The following is a 21,066-nucleotide window of genomic DNA, read 5'->3' on the forward strand; positions in this document are numbered from 1 at the left end:
TAAACATTGCTAAGTAAAAAAACTACAAAGATGAGCTTGCAAACCATGATAAACAACAAGGAGAAGGAAGAGCTTGGAAGACTGTGTTGTGTGTGTGCATGCATGAACATTTTGCTCATCTTATCAACATTACTGCTAAATTACATGTTGTTTACCCGTGTTCTTCTTTACTGATAATCCCTAGTTCTGTGCTCTCAGTTGAGTTTCTAGGGACTCGCTGTTTACATAAGTAGCAGATGACTGATGGTGTAATGTATTTGCGTTGATTAATTATATCTTGAATTATTAAAACACACTGCCTCTCTGAAGAGCTGAAATCTGAGCACAATTTGCTGCACGTCAGAAATCCTTACGAGTAAGAGGAGCCACAGAAACTGGTTTCAGCATAGCAAGGAATACGGGGAGCATCAGCGGGTAGATAACAGCAAAATCTAACCCTTCATTGGTTTTTTTGTGTGCTACCTCCTACACAGAGATTTGACAGCTACAGCTGGCTTATTGACTTGGTAGTTTTACTCTAATTGACTGCTGGCTTTGATAGGGGGGCCTCTAACCAGTTGAACTCCGAGCAGGCATGCAGGTAACTTGCCAATGACAGTGTTTGGGGGAGGAGAAAACTCTTGGGTGTGTGTCTCTCAGATCCTTGTGGGATGTGAGGCTGGTGTGTGAGTGCTGCCAGAGGCACATCCTCAAGGGCAGCCAAGAGTGAGCTCGAGTGCTTTGCTTCCACAAGGGAGAGAGAGGCGGCTACTGAAAGTACAAGTTGGCAGGAATCATGACAGACCCAAGCAGCAGAAAGGAAGCATTTAAAAAACGCCAAAGTGCTGCATTCAGTATTGATGGCTATAACTTCGCAATTGGTAAGCCTGATTTTCCTCTTTCCTTTCCTTTCCTTTCCTTTCCTTTCCTTTCCTTTCCTTTCCTTTCCTTTCCTTTCCTTTCCTTTCCTTTCCTTTCCTTTCCTTTCCTTTCCTTTCCTTTCCTTTCCTTTCCTTTCCTTTCCTTTCCTCTCCTCTCCTCTCCTCTCCTCTCCTCTCCTCTCCTCTCCTCTCCTCTCCTCTCCTCTCCTCTCCTCTCCTCTCCTCTCCTCTCCTCTCCTCTCCTCTCCTCTCCTCTCCTCTCCTCTCCTCTCCTCTCCTCTCCTCTCCTCTCCTCTCCTCTCCTCTCCTCTCCTCTCCTCTCCTCTCCTCTCCTCTCCTCTCCTCTCCTCTCCTCTCCTCTCCCTTTTTCCTTTATTTTCCTTTCTTTCTTGGTAGTTCCAGTAAGTACAGCTAAAAGACAGCTGTTGTCAAGTGCCTCTAAAATGTACAGATGCCTGCAATTTTTTGCCTGAATTAGTTTTGCATTCTGTCTTCTGTATTTCTTTTGCCCAAGAAACTTGCCTTTGATATACAGCCACTCTACGTTCTTTTCTTTTTGCCTGGGTTTTGGCCCAAGTTCACCAAGATATTTGCAGTACTTTTGTTTTGGAACCTTACCTCAGGAAAGCCTGGGCTCCAGGATTGCAGGTTTCCAGCTTGCTAGCTGCATTTCCTTCCTATGAGCCCAGAATGTCATCCTTGGGAGCCTTGGCTTTCATTGCAATATTTTATTGTTTACTTAGCCAGTATTTCCAAATTCTGTTATCTTTTGTCATTTCTCACTTTGCACAGAGATATAGATGTAACAGTTCACAAACACAAGAAGTAAAATTGCTGAGGCAATGAGAAATATTGAGGAAAGATTAGGAATTTTAGGATGGATTGCTGTAGTTGTTTGGAGAGTGTTGTTTCATGTTTATGTTTGCTGTCTTAGGGGAAAGTGAGGCTTCTCAAAGTGAAAGGGCTTCTAACAATAGACTTGGTACACAAAATCTGAGGATTCTCTGAGCAGACTGCTTTGCCACAAATGCTTATCTTACTAGGGTGTGCGTACATATATATATGTACCCCTATACATATCCATACAGATCTTAGAAGAAAAGCAAACTTACATCCCATTTGAATTTTTAGATTAAATCCAAGTTAAAGTATATGGATAACTTACTCATAATAATCAATAGAAATTCCTTTTGAATACTTTTAAGAAGACAGAGATTTCACTTCCTTGCCATTGTGAAATTAGGAAAGTTTTTCCTGGGAGATACTAACATATTTGGGCCAGTATTTCATCTAATAACAATAGATACAAGCTTTTATTGGTGTGGATGGACATACCTGTTTAGCCCTTTTATTCATGAAGAATTTGTTTTTGCAATCATTAACATCATGCAAACATTAGGCTTATTGAAAAAAAATGGAGATATATGTTTCATTAAAATATCTTGACATAGTTAAGATATCCTAACTATCTGTTAATGTTCATACAGCACTTTAAAGGTGAAACTGCCAAGCTAATGCTACTTTTGAAATTTCTTTCTCTAATGGGAAGGTCCTCCACAGGCTGTTGCAATATGCTCACTTTTGCATCCCCTATCATAATCATTCCACTCTCAGCATCATTATTAGTAGTGGGTTTTTATCATTTTGTGTCAGTCTGGTGGATGAACATATTCTTTCTCTTCAGGTTTGGATTTTTTTGGTTGGTGGTTTGTTGCTTTTTGGTTTTGTTTTTGGAGTTTTTTGGGGTTTTTTGCTTGCTTTGTTTTTTTTTTTTTTGGTTTTTTTTTTTTTTTAATTCAGGAACAAAGCAACAGGATTGCTGGGTTGTTGCTCTGCTGTCTTTATTGTTACTCATGCTTGCAATACAACAGGACCAATTTTAGGGTCAAATGACTAAGGGTTTAGAACTGAAGGTTGTCTTGGGTAACCAAAAATGTTATAGTATTTCATATCTTTCTGAGCCCAAAAATTGTTACTGTCTCTTTGAGGTTACTGTCTCTTTAAGGTGGCATATCTGGAGGTCTGGAGCCAGACTCATGGGGCAGGCAGGTGTGGTACACTTTAAAAGGTTGGGGCACACAGGCAGAGTTCCCTTTTTCACCTGTTGTCTTGCTTTCTCATCCCTTGCACACTTCCTGGCTTTAACCTTAAAGCTGAGGTAGTGTGGGCAGAGGCTTCCTTTTTGTGTTCTCATGTGTTGTGGTGTTTTGCTTAAGGCAGAGGTTGTTTTGAGGGGAGGGGGAAGGAGTTCTGGGCTAGCTACCAGAAAAAACTGCATTTCTGCAATCCAAAACTCTTTCAGAGTGAATTCTGCAAACCTCTATTGGCAGTGCAAAGCTTGAGCTGGTATCTCACCCGGCCAGCCCGTGTTGATTCTGGGAGACTGTTTCTCTCGGATTCAACACACCAGTGGCTCCGAGGACAGCAGCACCAGCACTGCTGGAATACAGTGGGTGGCAGAAGGAGGCGGTGAGTGGTGGAGCTGGCAATTCCCATACGCCACTAGAACTGCTTTGTAAGCTCCTACCTTCCCAGAAAGGTTTACTGCCATCCTTTCCCCTTTGTCTCCCCAACTGCGTGGTTGACAGCAAATGCTGCCGTCTTGGTCAGATGCTGTTTCTGCTTTGTCTCCCTACATGCAGCTGCCTGTGATGGATGCCATCTTGAAAGGGGTACTTTGCCATTTTGGATTTTTCTTTGTTCTCAGGGAGTTTGTGAGATTTATTGATTTTGTATCTAGTGAATAATTACTGTTATTTTCTGCCTGTTGCAGTTTTGCTTGTTAGTAAACTGTTATTTTTTTCACTTATATTTACTCAAATTTAAGTAAATTTGAGTAAATAATAATAATAATAATTTACTCCTTATTGGTGGAAAGAGATTGATAAAAACAGTGGGAGAGAAATCATGTTAGAGTGATGCCCTTTAAATTGTCTTAAAGCAAGACTCAAGTTTTTTCTGCTTCTTGGGACAGTTGTTGCATTGCAGCTTCTGTACTACTTTTTTTCATGTGCATCTGTATTTGATGCACACAGTGTATTGATTCTGTGACCTGTGTATTATATAACATTTATTCTTGTATCTGGGCAAGTGTGAATTGTATTGAATCACATAACTGCAAAACCTTTGTAACCATGCTGTGTAGTATTACCATCATTCTGTGGTAGATTGACCTAAATGATTCAAGTATTCGTTAATCACTATACTGAAGAAAATAAATCTATCCAAGAAACCCCACAGTAACATTAGTGTGTTAGGGATGGGCTTAAATGTATTTTTTTCCATCAGACGAAAATTCTATTTTTTGTGGCCTGATGGTTTTTAAGAAGTTCTTGGGAAAAGTTGACCTGCTGCATCTGCTACTGTAGTATTAGCTGAGAGAGAAGCCTGATACCCTTGAGGAACAGAGAAATATCAGTTTGAGAGGAAGCAGCTTCCCTTTGGGTACAAAATGAATCATACTAGTTGTCATGCAAGATTTGCAAATTGTTGTCCAACTCTGTTGCAGACAGGATGGGAACAACGCTCTGGGAGTTTGGGTAGGTACATGATGAAATATCTGTACTATTAAAGGGAAGCATGGTAATAATTGTAACTTCTATCTTCACCGTCGTCATCTCTTACTGCATGGTTGAGAGCACTGGAAAAGGATGTGTGGTCATTCCATTGCTTCTTTTGGTGTATTTGGCAGTGTACAGTTTGCAATTGGTCTCAATGGTCTTAAATGTCTTTCCCAACCAAAATGACACTATGAAGAGAAAATATTATGTATATTGATTCACACTTATACTGACTTCCAAGAAATCATGATCTTCACAGTGTTTTGAAAACTTGAGATTCACATTTATACTGACTGATATACTGATCATGAGACCTAATAAAAATTTAAATGAAAATTAGTGAAAGACCAGGCCCTAACATCGAACATGAAATTATGAAGGCAAAGAAGAAACCTGGTGCAATAAGAGCTACTTGCTGAAGGCTTGTAGTTAAATTCCCTTGTGTCTCTAGAGTTGGCCAGCATCTGCTTACAGAGCAGAGCAAACTAGAGCAGTTCTCAACTGTTCTGATTTTCACTTTAGCTGCTTACCACATTGGTGTTGGGACACAGCAGCTGTGGGAACTGCACACTTGCCAAAGACTTCACAGATCCCTGCAGAAGAGAGGGATGTGCCATAGCAGAAAGGCAAACCTTTGACAATACTATGTAGCTTTCATCTGTATAAAGAAACAAGGTAGTGGCAAATCCTTTTCCTCTAGATGCAGATGTTTTGACAGAGACTCTGAGGAGGACTGAAGTGCACTGGCCCAGCGAGGATTTTGAATATTCCACTTTTATGGATTTCTTGCACTGGTGGTTGATGGAAAGATTGGAGCCACAGTGTGAGCCATTTAGTAGGACTATTCAAGAACTGGAATCATGCAATTTAATTTGATCTAGAAAGCTCAATCTGTCTCAGATGAAGGCTTCAAGATCTTTATTTGCCATTGTTTATGTTACAAATTTCAGAGTACATGGAGTTTTATATACACAAGATACTGTATTTGAGCTCTTGTTTGATTTTGGCTAAGTTTTCCCCCAAGAAAAGATAACAGAGAGAAAATTAAGGCCTTTTTTTTCCCCCTGTGGATTGCCTTATCACTGCTGAGCAAATGAGAGACTACTAGCTTAGAATTCCAGTTAATTGTTACTTGGTGTTGTAATTGACATTCTAGAGATTGGTCCACTGTCTTTAAACCTGGGAAAATGATAAACATAAATATTAATAGGAAGATATTTTCCTCAAACTCAAATTTTCTACTTTTTATATCCAGAAGCATCTGGCAACGCTGTCCTATCCATTGTATAAAATAAATTTTTAAAAATAGATGTATAGAATGAAGTGAAGTGGTGAGGAGTTCTACTGTAACTTAGGTGTTGTTGCAGAGAAAGGATGTGGCACTGAAGCACTTGGTCTAGCTCACAGCAGTTCTTTATAAATCTTGTAGGTAATTTTCTTTATGAAAACACTATTACGTTTCTTGCATGTAAAAACTTTCCCTCCAGTTACTAGGGAAGTGCTGAGTTTTGCTTTGTGGTGATTTTTGATCCAAACTCAAGGTGCAAATAGGGCAGAAGGTGGAGACACCTGGCTGGAGAAGCGGACACCTATTCTCCTTATGCCAGACTCTAGACCAAGAGTTTATCCCCCTATCCATCTTCTGTGAAGGAAGGAAAGAAATGCAGTCAGGCCTCTTTTACAGACAACAAATGATGTTGCTCCCTACAAGGAGGGACCCGATCTTAACATGATGAGAAATAACATTGCTTCTGCTTTTTTTCCTCTCTGGTTTTTGGCCAACTATTCCTGCTCACAGTGCCTTCTGAATTGATACAAAGGTATTATTTTAAAGATTTAGATTTTCTAGAATCCCTAAATTTCAAAAGAAATAAAGAAGTGTGAACTCTTCTGTGCCTTTTGAGCAGTTTTAGGCAGGCAAGCAGGCAGGCCTGTTCCTGAGCAGGCAGGCTCTGACAGGGAGAACCTTCTCTCAAGAGAGTTTCTTCTCCCATGCTGAAAACCAAATCTCCTCCTCCTCCTCCCCCTTCCCATCCCCCAGTCTTCTCCTCCTCCTCTCCTTCCCCCCTGCCCTCACTGCTGCTCAAACTCTAGAAGCTTTCAAACTAACTGCCTTTGGGGATTTCTGGTTTTGCTGCAAATTTTCTCTTTCAAACCCTTGTGCTCTGCTAATTTGTCTGTTGTTTTCATACAGTGTAAATACAAGTTCATTTTTCCTAGTTCTGTAGCTTTGCATAACTAAGAAAGCAAAAGGCTCCTGGACATATAATTCACTTATTTGTGTACTAGTGCAAATCAAATCAAGGGGCAGAATCCTACCCAGCAGTAAACATTCATCATGCCACTGCAGTCAGGAGAACTGCAATGATTTAAATGAGAAAAGGATCTGTCCTGGTCTTTTCCAGTTAAAGTTGCTGTATGCTGGAGAAGGAACTACCCTAAATACAAGGCAGGCAAATAATGCAGCTTTTCCATGGCTTGCTTGCAAGACTTCAGCAAGGTTATGCTGGTATCATTTTGCTCCCTAGTTCTCCTTGCCAGGTGACAGAGCTTGTACCTAACAAATCTGCTGAAACTCGATTCCAAATTTCTAACAGCTACAGGCTTGAAATTTTTAGGACTGAGAAATGAACCCTCATGATTACATCCAACAGCTCTGTGCTATGACTATATGGAAATTTAGAGTTGTGGTGCAGGGAAGGATGCAGTAATTACTGAATAGAAGCACTTAATGAAGTCTCTACTGGCTTCCCAGCTGGTGAGTAGAATGGTTCACTGGAACAACATGAAACAGTCACTTGGGTCATTATGTCACATCCTCTCTCTTGTTGTCATAGCAGCTGCAACCAGTACCCTGAACATTTTTCTTAGGTGCAAACATCATCTCTTTCCATTAAATGGCAGTGCATGGTTTTTCTCTTGCTGCGACTGCTGCATGATGATACATTTCATGTCTGTCAATTCAGTACCTTTCCAATCACCTCACTCCTCCTTCTCACTGTTGTGCAGTGATGAAACCTGCCAAGTGTATTGGGAAAGGAGAGAGGGTACACAACTTGCTCAGTCAGTACCACTTAATTCTGTTTCCACCCCAAAGACTTAAAGTAGATTTATAGCCATTGGAGACAGGGATAAGGATTCTGGATTAATGTCCCATATTCTTTCTCTTTTAGTATTGATAGTCAGTCATTAATAGGAGTCAAAGCTTTCAAAAATCAAATTTTATTTGTTTCTTCCCCACATACATGAGTAGCTGAGGTCCTTGCAGTTCTGCTATATGGCATGCTGATTGCTTTTTATGGACTAAATTTTTCACATTCTTTTTTTTCTTTCCATTTTTGGGTCTTGCATTCTTGAAGTGTGGTAATAGATCTGGTCCCTAGATTTTGTTCTAGTGTTTTCCGCTTTATATTTTTCTCCCTTTTATTTTGTATTTGTAAATGCCAGTGTGATTTAGTTTAAATCACTTTAGTTTTCAGTCAACTGAAAACTAAACTTTCTTGCTCTGGTCTCCACACATAGCTAATCACATACAGAGAATTTCTAGGGAATTTTTTTATTGTTCAAGTGGAGCAACTCATTTAACACTTTTGGAAACAGACTTGAAGTAGAGATTATAAATATGTTAACTTTCTCTGAAACTACTTAGAGTAATTTTTGCTGTTTAGAAAATAGAGTTTCAATTCTGTTCTTTTTAAAAAATGGATCTTTAGATGAAGACAAATAATTTACACATATGAGGCAGACAGCCTTAAGAAAACCTAAAAGGCGACTTTACTTCAAGACATGGCTCTGTTGTTAGACTTGCACATGAAACCTTACTGAAGTAACAGGATTTTCCAAACAAGTGGTCTTCAGTTAGTTACAGGATGAGAAGTTCTGTTGCATAGTGATTAAATGAGAGTAATTGCTATTCTTAAATGTCAAGTTGTTGTAATTGTAACTCTCTAGGAAGTGAGCAAATGGAAAGCCCAGGAGAAAAAAGACTCTCTGAAACTCATAGGTGCTATAATATGTAGGTGCCAATATATATGTGTTCCAAGTGCAAAGTGTGTCTTCCTCTCCTAGTAAAACTGATATTTTGCAGAATAGGATGTTTATGCTTTATCAAGGACCTTGCAAGCACAGTGCAATAAATTATTGGACTCAAGCCTTGGGTCTTTTCTTCTTTTATCACAGATTGGCATCAAATGGATGTGAACCTAGTGAACGTTTTAAAGATATAAATTTTAGATTTATGTTGTATTAAGACAAAACTGTCTCGTTTTAAGTGGGAAGGCAGCTTTGGGGAAAGTGTTACATTACACTTGTGACTGCTTTTATGGGTGTTGGTAGTTTATGTGAAGTAATATTGGTAACTCTGGCAAGATACTTCCAGTGGCATTTTTCATGTCTGAAGTGCTTAATGGTTTGGCTATACTTGCTTCAATGTAGAGATTTAAAAGAAGGACTTAAAAAAGAGTATTGCTTTTAAAATGCAGAGCATATTTGTGTGACTAAATGCTTTTGCATCACAACTGGACACCAGTTGCTAGAAAGGTGTCTCTGAGAAGAGCTGTCTGCTGGTACTCACCAGCAGATTGCCAGTGGCAGTGAACTGTGAAGCAGCACTTGGTTTCTATATAAACCAGAAGTTTATATATATACGCTTTAGTCATCAATCTTAAATTCAATTGCTTGAAACAACTATATCAGATGGCATCATGTCACCAGCCCACCTCTGTTACAAGCTTTAGAAAGCACACAACCTCAAAAGAAAAAGGATCAGTGGTCATAGTCCTAACATCTGCTCCAGCAGCTTATGAAGTGGTGTAGTGTTACTGTATGGTATGGTTGACTTGCTGTATTGAATATTGATGAGAGGTTTATTTACCTGGATTATCTTTTGTAGTTTTTTGCACATATTGTTCTTTGTGAGAAACTCTTCCTATTTGTTCCACCTGGCAGGTGAGCCAAAGCAGCATTAAATTTTGTTAAATCAGATTTGATTTCATGAGTTGAAGGTGGCAAATCCTGCCCTGTACTTCCTCTCTGAAGTACAGGCAAAAATGCAGTCTGTTTGTATCCTGGTTTTAAGGTCATACTGTACTCCAGGGCAGGATTTATTACTCACATATTTTGACTCCTGAATGGAATCCTAAAAAACTCCTGAAGTCCATTATATCTGATCCCATGCTGCTTCAAAAGTACATAAAGAGTACAAGCACCAAAGTGTTTATATGGAAATCCTCAGCAACATCCATAGAGTGACAGTGAATAAAGGGAGCCAGAAACTTAGTGCATTTCCATTAAGTGAACAACTTTTGCAGTATTTCTAGATCCACAAAGCTGTTCACATTCAACCTCCTGTTCCTGAGACAGAAGAGTGAGACGGGAGAATTCTCTGATGATTAAAAGTGAGTTGCTGAACAGTTAAGGGGAGGAATTATGATGAGGCCTCTTCAAAAAAGAAGTTGTAATGCTCCTTTTCTACTGCCCATGCAAACCTACTGGTCTTGGTAGATGAAAAAGCAGTAAACTTCAGGGCATTTTCAGTCAGAGCTACCACTAATATACTTGAGCTGTGAATCCACTCTGCTGTGTGGCATGTGCAATAATCAGCTATACAGGATTCATGTGATTAAAGGAGCTAGCAGGTCTGCCTTCTTGTCTTTCTGTCAGTATGCAGATGAAGTGCTGATGTTACTGGCAAAGAAAGGACTTTCTTAGGCCTCATTTTAAATATGCATGTGTTCAACTTTATGAAAACAGAAAGGTAAAGCAACTATGCAGCAATTGTACAAAAATTTAGGAGAATTACAAATGATCAAGGGTCAAAGTCAGAGAAGACCTGGGATTTAAAGGAGATCCAAACAGAGGAGTCGTAAAGGCATCATTCACACTGAATTGCCTTCCTTCTTCTGTCCTGTTGGCTTTTTGAATTTCATGGGGAAATATTAGAAGTGATATGTAGGAAAAGAGGAATGGAGAAAATTACATGTTCAGGAGTAGATATAGGTGTCCTCCGAGGGAAACACAGAACAAGGTGTGGGCTTCCTGGCACATGTTTCCTCAAGTATTATCTAGGTGTGCTCAGGGTCACCTCTGGGCTTGGATGATGCCTGAGGCCCCTTCCTATCCAGGAAGGAAGGGAGAGCAGGCACCAGAGGAACTTCCTGAGAAGTCCCATTCACAGCCTAAATCTGTTTTAACCCCATAGGGCTAAATCTGGATCCCCTGGGATTTTGCAGAATGAAATAGAAGGGCAAAGGAAATGGTGTATAATTAGTCCCTATTGAAAACAATTGGATTGTTGCCCTGTAAACACAAGTAAGTACTGCATAAATAAAACTTCCAGAGACTGCATGTTTTGAAGTTCCTTTAAAGTGAACTCTCCTTGGAGCTGAGAGACAGTGCCCACAGCATGCTACTGTTTTGCAGAGCCTGTTCACGTGTAGGAAGATATCTGATGAAAACCCAAGTGGGAAAAGTGATGATCCCAGGGGTGCATACCGATTAAAAATAAAAATAATATGCTGGGTAAAAAAATTATGTAAATCACATGCAAATTATGCAAATATGAAAATAGTGAGTTTATCTCTTGAGAAAGAAAACTCAGAAATGCCTATTGCCTTTCCCAGTCATCTCTTTGTCTGATACAAACAACAGAAATCAGAGGCAGTGGATCTTCTTTTCTCTTTGGCTTTTGGAATAGACCCAGTGGGAGAAAATATAGACATAGCCTGGTGCTTGAAATGTGGGTTTGACATATAGTTAACTATGTCAGCCATGATTCCCAGTACCTGAAAGTCTTTTATGTGTGTTCTGAGCTCACATTTTTACAGGAAAAATAGCAATAGTTAACAGGAATAGTAGCTCAGCATTTATACAATTTGTTCATTGTAGCACAGAAGTATATCCAACTAATGGAAAAAAAATCAGTCAGATTAGCCATGTTTCTTTTTTTAGTAAATCAACTAGCCTGAAATGCTTGTCTTTATGTACCATTATGGAAGTCAGTACAATCCAGGCTGTTGAGTATTGCAGTCTTTGCGTAGAGGGAGGATGAAAGATGATGTGTGTCCTAAAAGTATTTCCTATTCATCTAATGTACATAGAGGAGACAATATAGAGGAAGACCACAAGAGCTGACAGGTTTCTTTAGAGCCTCTGAACTCTCAAGGAGGTCTGTCTGCTCAGTGCATCTTGTAGCTGTGGGAAAAGGTGAAAGCATACAGAATCACAGAGTGGTTAAGGGTGGAAAAGACTTCTGGCGGCCGTCCTGTTCAATACCCCTGCTCAGGCATACCCACCTATACCAGAACTGCCTAACAGCATGTCCAGATGGCTTTTTAATATCTTCAAGGAGGAGAGACTCCAAAAGCTTCTGAGCAACTTGTGCCAGTACTTGGACAAACTCACAGTAAGAAAAAAAAGACATCTTTGTGTTCAGAGGGAACCCCCTGTTCTTCAGTGTGCACATATTGCCTTCGGTCTTGTCATTGGGCACCACTGTAAAGAGCCTGTCTCTGTCCTGTCTGCACCCTGGTCCTACAGGTATGGCTACACACTTATGAGATCCTCCTAAGCTTTCCCTTCTCCAGGTTGAAGAGTCTCAGCTCTTTGACTTTGCTTATCCGTGAGGTGCTTCAATTATCTCTGTTGGTCTTTGGTGCATTCTGTGTCCATCTCTCTCCATCTCTTGCTCAGGGAAGTGCAGACCTAGACCCAGCACTCCAAACGTGACCTGATTAGTACTGCATAGTAGAGAAGTATCACCTCCATTGACCTGCTGGCAACACTTAATGAAGCCCAGGACACCGTTAACTGCCTGTGATGCTAAGGCAAGTTGCTGGCTCATGTTCAAGCCCAGATAGCCATCTTACCCATCACTGAAGCCAGGCTTTGCATCTTTGACATGACACTACTGTGACATCTCCTCTCCTTTATGAACCTCTGTGCTAGGGAAGAGAGAAATTGTGGCACTGCACAGTGTACTGCCTCCCTTCAGGTGTCCCAGCTGGAAAATGTATTTTCAGGCTGCACTCCTGTAGCTCCTCTCCAGCCTTGAAATGCCTCCTCCCATGGCATTGGGTTATGCAGTAGAAATAGAGCTGCTGGACAGAAGGTGTGCACACCTGTGCTGTAACTGCTGTGGGGGAATCAATCTAATACTGCGTGATCTCCTGTGTTTTGTTTTGTGGCATATATTGGGCAGAATCAGGGCAGTTGAAAACAATCCAGGGCAATCAGGAGTTAAAGGGAAATGCAGAGTACTGTGGTTAGGTTTTTTATTCTTTGAATGTTTCTGTCACTGCGAACATAGCCTAAGATACTTTTACTATGGATACAAAGGCTCTATATCTCCTAATTCTTCAGGAACAACTTGTTTACACCTGGCTGCACTAAGATCATAAAGATGCATGCTGTTGTTATAGTTATCAGAAACCTTCTGTCTTCATAGTAAATGACATTTAGAAAAGCTCCTAATCAAGTGGCAGCTGGGGCTCTGCTGTCAGGTGTGAATACAAGCACTTATGTCTCTGTTATCCTTAAAAGTAAGACTTGCTCTCCCAAAGCATCACTTAATATCTTAGTACCAACAGAGAGCAATGCATCTGTGAGTCTTGTATTTCCAGGTAACAGAAATGCTTCTTCAGCTGAGTGAGGATGCAGTTGTATCACTGTCAATTTAAGTATCTATCAGTAAAGTGCTCTGGAGTTACTGCATTTTCCCCATGCTAGAGAATAATTTGATTTGCTTTGTATTAGAGCTGGCAGGTGCTTGAGGTTAAGGTTTGTTGCTCTTTGACAGTTACCAGATCCTTTATTTTGAAAGCCAGTTCCTTTGATGAACAGGAAATCCCAAACATCACACATCAGAGGCTGAACTTCTAGTCTAGCATTCCTTTAGCTGTGCACAGCTCAGTGAGTTTCTTTTTATTTTTTTCTTCTTCTTTTTCTTTCTTTGTCAAGGATCACTCTTTTGTCTCTGCAGCACACATTGTTTAATGTTTTTTGTGCATGTGCAGCAAAGGGAAAAATGTGCCTTTGAGAAATGAGAAATTAGCTGCTATTACAAAATTCAGATCCAAAGAGTCACAGCCACAAGAGCTTATGGTCAAACTGTACTCTATCAATGAATAAAAAAAAGTTTCCATGGTAACTTTCTAATGAATCTACTTGAGAATCTTACCAAGAAGAACTTTTCCCCATCAGATTAGACATTTGTGAGGTTGAGCTCCTATGCTGTAGCTACAACTGCTACATGGTATTGCTGGTAGTTTCTACATAGCCCAACTATTTTCAAGGAGAGAATCTCAAGCATGATCTGTACAAGCAGCATACATAACCAGGTCAGGGCAGGATTTCACTTAATTTAAGGCATCATCAGCTGAGGTAATTATGTTGGCTTCCTTTAGAATCAATGAAGAGAAATAGATTCTTTCAAGGTGTTGTTCATTTGGCTTGTTTTAGACATCAGTATTAGGCTGAGTTGAATCATGCCCTAGAAATGACATTTTCTATTTTCTTTAAAAGGAGCTGGATAATTGTATCATACTTGTCAATATCTGTATCTGGAGAAATATCAGTATCTGCCCCTCTCACTCCCTATACACTTTTGTAATCTAAAGGTCTAGAAAATATGATTTTAGCAAAAAGAGGGTAGAGTGAGTAATTAAATTGTCTGTCAAAGGTAAAATGAGGGACATGCATGCAACAGTTTTCAAATATATAAGTCATCTGAGAAGAACGGAAAAGTGATCAAACTGGACAAAAGTAGTGAGCTGAAGACTTCTAATAAGGATAGAGAGACATCAGTGTTTCACTGAAAATTACTGAGTATCTACTTTTTTTTTATATTTTGAAATATTCCACAGTTTGTTTCATTTTCAAGAACTCTGCAAGTTCCAGCCTTCTACTTTAACAAAAAGTTACTTACTGATATTCATTTTTCCTGTTGTCTTGACTGCACATGCTTGTATGCCCTCACTTTGTTTCTCAAGAATGTAAGAAACCCCAAGCAAATGTTTTTTATTTTTCTTTTATCTTCTTTTCTAATGTTTTCTCCTTCATTGTAAAGGGATTTTTTAAGCAAGGGTTTTATGTTGGGATTTTCTGAGAGAGTGGCTGACAAAGATTTTTGTCCACCTAGGATATAAGAAGTGTAATAGCGTTTGAATGGAAATAAATTCTGAAAAATATGGTTAAAATATCAGAAAAGCTATTAAAAAAAGTGTATATAGTATCTACAAATTACAGGGCCTCATTGGACATAGGGGGGATGTCGCATGAAAACGGGATGCTTCCTTGACTTTTAACGGGGAAATGTACTTGACCCTTAGTATTTAATTTGGCTGTCAGTTCCCCAGGAAATCTGAGAACCTTGTGCCCAACCAGTCTGTCAGCATCCTGTTAGGGTGACTGAGCCTTTAGTGAGTGGTCCTGCTGGATTGGAGGGTGTTTAACTGAGTTAGTCAGAGAAATAAACCAAAACAGCATATGGGACACTCCTCAGAGGGTCTTCCTCTTTACCTGAGTATATTATTCACTGCTGGTGAATGCTAGCGCCCATGAAGGCTTCCCACTAACAGTTTAGGGAATTACACTCTTTATTAATATAAAATTGTAACAAGTCAGTGATAGTAGCTGACTGTAAAAACATATTCAAAGCAATACTCAGACAAGCTCTAATCCTCAGCAAAAGTATTCAGCATGCATGGAGTATGATTCTTACCCTATAGGGGAGAAGACAGGTTTAGCCCATCAACTAATCCTAGAAATTATGATGGAGTCTTCCTTAACTTTGCCCCCATTCTCCACCTGCTTTTATAGTGTTTTTTGTATCTTCCCTCATTCTTCACTTTCTTTTATACTATTTCTTTGTGTTTAGGTAGAGCTTGAGTGACTCTAGTCATGCATACCTTTGTTAGAGATTGGTGTAAAATTATCTTGCTTTGCTTTTAAAGTACAGTCAAAAATATTATAGAGCATGTGCTCTATTACAGCTGGGTGTTTTCAGGGTTGGTTCAACCCCAGCAGCTGTTGGTGTCCCGGATAGAGAAGTACTGATAAGTACAACTTGTCCAGGTGCCTCAGGCAGGCTCCCAGCCACAGGCAATCTTAGCAAGCAGCTCAGCCTTTAAGTGAGACCAGCTCTTTGGTGGATTCAGCTCTTTAGTGATTTCAGCTCTTTGCTTGCGAAGTACCTCAGCAGGCACAGAGGTGAGAGAGGAGAAGCACTGTGTGAAGTTCCACGGATGTGTCTTTATCGGCAGCTTCTGCGAAGGGTGACAGCGACAGCTCTTCTGCCAAACTGGGCAGAGGCAGGGATTCACATACAGAGGTGTAGGGGTTTTGGGAAACAGTCCAATAGTAAGGGTCGAGATGAATATGACCTATCATCTTACAGAGAGATAACGAGGGTTCAAAGGTGGAAGAGGAGTTTCTTTGGTCCAGTCATCATGACTAGGCATTTCTTATTTTAGGCAACTGACCGCCAGGGAGTCCTTGCAGGCCCTGTGGCCCTGTGGCTGCTACAGTACCCAGTAAGGTGTAGTTGTAGCATGTAGGTGGGTAACTTTGCAATTGTTAATATTACAATTAGGCTTTAATGAACCATGTTCATCTGAGGAGAGTGATTTCCCCACAGCTGTTGGCTCAGCAGCAGGACATCTTTCCCTATATCTCCTGGTTGACAGGTGTTATGTGGTTTATTAGCTGAAGAGTACTGTTCTGTTCCCTGTGGTAATCACATATCCTCTCAACAGAGAGAGGCATAATTCCATAATTCTCTCCCAGGATTTTCCTGGGAAGCTGTGAGAAAGCTCACAGAAAACAATTCTTATCTCCACTTGCTGTACCTGTTGTTGTGCACATGTGGAATGTGTTATGGAGATCATTTACCAAAGGGTGGTTTCTTAATTGGACTCTGGTGATAGTGTTTTGATTGATTGACCAATTAGGACAAAGCTGTACCAGACTCTACCAGACTGTCTCACAAGGGTGATGGGTTTTTCATATAGTATAGCACAGTGTAGTGCAGTAAGAATCAATGCTCATTATTCCCCCATTCAGGGAACCAGTGCCACAATAGTTCCCTTCCCTGCAAGCATTTCAACAGTGACTGACCTCGGTGTCTCCACTCCACTCCTTCCTCCACTCCATTCCTTCCTGCTTAGCAGGAGCTTAGAGTTGCAGATTATATGCATAGGGAATCATCATGGAATAAGTTTTGAGCATGCCAACCATATTCCATCCTGGAGTAGCAACTATATTTTACCCTATAATTTCCATAAATTTATAACTTCTGTTAGGATGCAAATATAATTTCTAAGTTTCCTCTAATTTTACCCCCAGCCAGCTTTCCACAGGGAAGATTTCACATGGTTCAAAGCAATCAGCAATAGTGCTATTAAAGATAAGTTTAAAACCTCTTTCTCATTCCTCTGGTTTACTGGTTGTATTAATAGGAAATTAATTAGTGAGATAATTAGAAATATGACATTGTATGTTTTTACTCTGTATATTACTTGTTTTTGGTCCCTTTTTACCAGTAGAAGTGAGTCAGTCAGACAAAAGATTTTTGACTGTACAAGGTGTTTCAAACCACTGGTACCATCGAAAGAAGTAGTTCCGCTTTCTCATCACCTTCAGCAACTGCAGATAGTACTGCATCTGGTAAAGGCACCAAAATTAGGAGTTAATCCTGGATAAAGTCAGTGTCTTTGCTTTTCTTCCAGTGTCATCTTGGTGCAGATTAGGAAACAAATGCAAGACGAAAGGATGGGACTGCCTCTTTTGGTCACTAATGTAAAATATTGGTAAAAGCAGGAATCCAGTTGAATGACACTTGTTTATTTTGACTACTTTGTGGTCAGTAGTTGCTGCCTTCATCAGTAGTTGACATATTTTATTAACTTTGCCAAGGGTGAAGTTTAAATAGTCTTCTAATTGCAAAATACTGGGAGCAAATTGTACTATAACAAGAAAGTACATTTTCATCTTCCTTTTTTTTTCATCAAGGCATCATGTGAAAACCTCTTAATGGCTTTAGAGTGGTGGTGTCAACCTAGACCTGCTGTTGTGAAATTGCTGAATGAATCTAACTAATACTTGTCTCCTGTCTTCCATGTGCTTACAGGTGAAGCAATCTTTAGATACATTGAAGTGACCTCCTGTTTGGAGAGCAAGCCATTTGCAAGTTGTCTCAGAGGAAATTTAGCAATTGAGATGACAAACATGGATGCTACTACTCTGTTGTGTAGAGAGCTACTTCAGACTGTAGTTTTTAGCATTACAAATACAGCTGAATTTTTTCTGGAAAGAAAAGAAAAAATACTTACAAAAATGTATGTCAAAAATACTATGATTTTGTTTTGGACAGCCAAGTTCTGACATTGTGTCTATTAAGCTTTATTTTCCAGTGTGCTTTTTCAAAGCAATGCAGATATATTTGAAAGGGTGAAAATGTAATTTCAAATTTGGTCGTTATCCTCTATTATTTTTCTGTTTGACCCAGAGATCAGTTCACAATTTGATCATGATGAGGACATGCTCATTTCTGCAATAGTTAAGTTTCCTCAGAGATTAACCTTTGATTTCTGGATTGCTAGCCCAAAATTTACTGTGAGTTGGTGCAAGCTTCAGTCAATTTGACATATTTTCTTTTCTTAAAATGTTTAAGCTTTCAAACTCCTTTTTCAGTTCAGAGACCAAGAGCAGGAGGTGAGTGCAAATCCAATAACATATATTCTGAAATACTTTGAAAGTTACACTATGTAATTTGAGACTTTCTGACCATTACCTTGAGTACTTTTCTTGCCTCAAGTGTCTAAAATTCACAGCTATTATGCATCAGCATTTAGAATATCAGATGGAGCAAAGGTTTACAACCTGAATCCTTCTTGCAGAAGAAACAAAGTGAGAGGGAGGGAAACCACTGAAATTGCTCTCACTTTTAAAATCTCAGAAAGAAAATGTATGGGAATTTCCAAACCTTTTCTTAAACTGGAGACCACGAACTTCTTGTTCATTACCAGTGAATGAGAAGATGATAGTGAAACTTGGAGAAAAACAGATTTATGTAGGGGACTTGCTTCGGGGACAGTAGTACACCTTCGTGCACTGGAATCAGGCACATTTTATGTGTCAAAGGCTATTAAATATGATATGTGCTGGAATGTTGACTATGGATGTTGCAGATTAGTGGCAGACTGGAAGTTTTGGAGAGAACTAATGGAATTGTACAGGCACCCTCTAATGAGTGGCTGGTGGACTGTGTTAGTTTTGTGTGGCCTGGTTTTTGGTAGTGGGGGGACACAGAGCTGGCTTCTGTGGGAAGCTGTTAGAAGTTTCCACCATGCCCAGCAGAGCCAATCCGTGATGGCTCTGAAGGTGGACATGCTGCTGGCCAAGGCTGGGCCAATTAGAAATGATGGTAATGCCTCATTGATGGTAATATATTCAAGAAGAAAATCAAAATAAAGTGAGAGGCCATTTGAATTCCAGCTAAACAAGAGAAGGAGGTGAGGACATGTGAGGGAAGCAACATAGGAGACACCAAGGTCAGTGGAGAAGGAGGGGCAGGAGGTGCTCCAGGCACCCAAGCCGAGATTCCTCTGCAGGCCGTGGTAAAGACCATGGTGACGCAGCCGTGCCCTGCAGCCCATGGGGATCCATGGGGGATACAGTGATCCACCCATACCCCATGGGGAAGATGTTCACACTGGAGCAGGTGGATGCGTGGAGGGGGCTGTGATCCAGTGGAAGATCCAGTGGAGAGAGGGAGCCCCTGCTCCCAAGCTGCAGCAGCCTGCACCCTGTGGAAGAGTGACCCACTCTGCACCTATTTTGTCAGGACTATTCTCTGTGGGTGGGACTCACGTTGCAGCAGTTTTAGGAGGTCTGTTGCTCATAAGATTGGAACCATGTTGGAGTAGTTAATGGAGAACTGTCTCCTGTGGGAAGGAACCCCATGGTATAGGAAGAACTCCTCTCCCTGACCAGTGGAAGAAAACCTTGGAAGACGAACTGACCAAAACTCCTATGCCCTGTCTCTCTGCGCTGTCAGTGGGAAGGAGGGAGGGGCTGAGGGAGAAAAAGGTGTTTTAAGGCCTTATTTTACTTCTCCTTATCAGCTTCTGATTTTGTTAGTAATAAACTCACTTTGTATCTCTCAGATGAGCCTATTTTTGTCCTTGGAGAGTTTTCTCCCTGTCCTTATCTCAATTCAAGACCCCTTTGTTAATTTTTTCTCTCCTGTGAGAAATGAAACTTACTTTTAAAATTTTAAAGGTTTATTATTACTATTAAACTTTTAAAATTTCAAAAACAAGTGATTGGTGTTTTTCATAAGCAGAACCATCCAATTCTCTAATGGTCCAATTGTCCTTAAGCTCCAATGGACTCCTGGAACAGATCCCGTGTACAACTTGTCTGGAGCTGACATTTGTACACCCAGATTACAGATGAATAATCTGGCCAAAACAATTATGAGGAACTTCTAAGTTTCATACCCACCCCAAGCACACTCGTGGAACTACATCACACACTCCAAGCATGCTCCCAGCTCTTATACACACAAATACTCACAATCCTCTAGATCTGCAGCTTTTCAGGGGCTTTTTACTTTCTTCTCCCTCTTCTTTTTCGTTATCCAGTCTTTGCTGTCTTTGGGGTGTCGACCTGCAATCACCGACAGCCCCAGGAAAGGTTGTTTGAGCCGCCAAATTTGGTGAGGATGCAACATTTGTACAAAATCACCTAGGGCCACAGAGATGAGGTTTATATCCTGGACAAGTCCCCATTTGTGAGAAATGAAATTTTAAAATTTCAAAGGTTTTTTAAACATCTTGTCATTCAACTCCTTCTTTGCTGTCTGTTGGTGGAGATCACTTTCTTACAAGTTGATTGGAGATCAGGTGTTGTCATGACTCCTAGTAACAGCCTGCCCTCCCCCCTTGTGCCTTGACTAGTGACTACAATACAAGGGGGAAGGGATAAAGGACTATGGGGAGAACATACCTAAATAATTTAACTATAAAATTTTACCTCTATAAAATTTTCTTTTAACATGAACATAATATTTTTCTCTTAATTGTGAGAGCCAACTATCACATTATCTATTTATAACATCTCCCCTGCTCAGCTGTAGCAGGGGAGGGTGAATGAGCAGCTTTCATGGGTGCCTGGCATTTGGCCAGTGTCAAAACATGACGTAGACTTACCTCAGTGAATGTCTATAAGGTTGCATACACAACTTAATCAAGCTAGCTGTGAAGTGGAGGGACCCAAGCTGACTTCAGCTCGGAATTATTTTCTCATTATAGTATCATCCTGTCATACTCAAAAAATAACACTTTCTGAAAGCTTACTAATTTTACTTCTTAAACTTTTATTAAATTGTGCTGTTTTGAAAGGGACAAAAGCACTGTAAAGACTATTGGATCCTGAGCTGTTCTCACTGTATGCTAAACCTGTTCAATGTGTACATTAGGGTTCACATGCACAGACCAATCTAAAGCCAGGTTGCAGTACCCTTCATTTAGATTCATGATTTCTCATGACTTTACTTTTACAATTAGCTCATGTGACTCTTTTTATTGAATGAATGTACATATTCAATTTTTTGAGCTTTTCTTATTCAGGTCTTGAAGAAATTCCTG

At 40.1% G+C, this 21,066-nt stretch overlaps 1 protein-coding gene across 1 annotated transcript in view; it reads left to right on the top strand.

The window, feature by feature from the left end:
- Nucleotides 1–698: 698 nt before the first annotated feature.
- LOC134429808 (dual specificity calcium/calmodulin-dependent 3',5'-cyclic nucleotide phosphodiesterase 1C-like) overlaps nt 699–21,066 on the top strand; it is a 31,114-nt gene continuing 10,746 nt past the window's right edge. Inside the window, exon 1 of the mRNA XM_063177175.1 lies at nt 699–860. Coding sequence (XP_063033245.1) covers nt 776–860 — 85 coding nt within the window. The 5' untranslated portion in view covers nt 699–775. The remainder of the gene's footprint in view (nt 861–21,066) is intronic.

The sequence above is a fragment of the Melospiza melodia genome, chromosome 1, assembly GCF_035770615.1.
Source record: "Melospiza melodia melodia isolate bMelMel2 chromosome 1, bMelMel2.pri, whole genome shotgun sequence".
NCBI classification, from domain to species: domain Eukaryota; kingdom Metazoa; phylum Chordata; class Aves; order Passeriformes; family Passerellidae; genus Melospiza; species Melospiza melodia.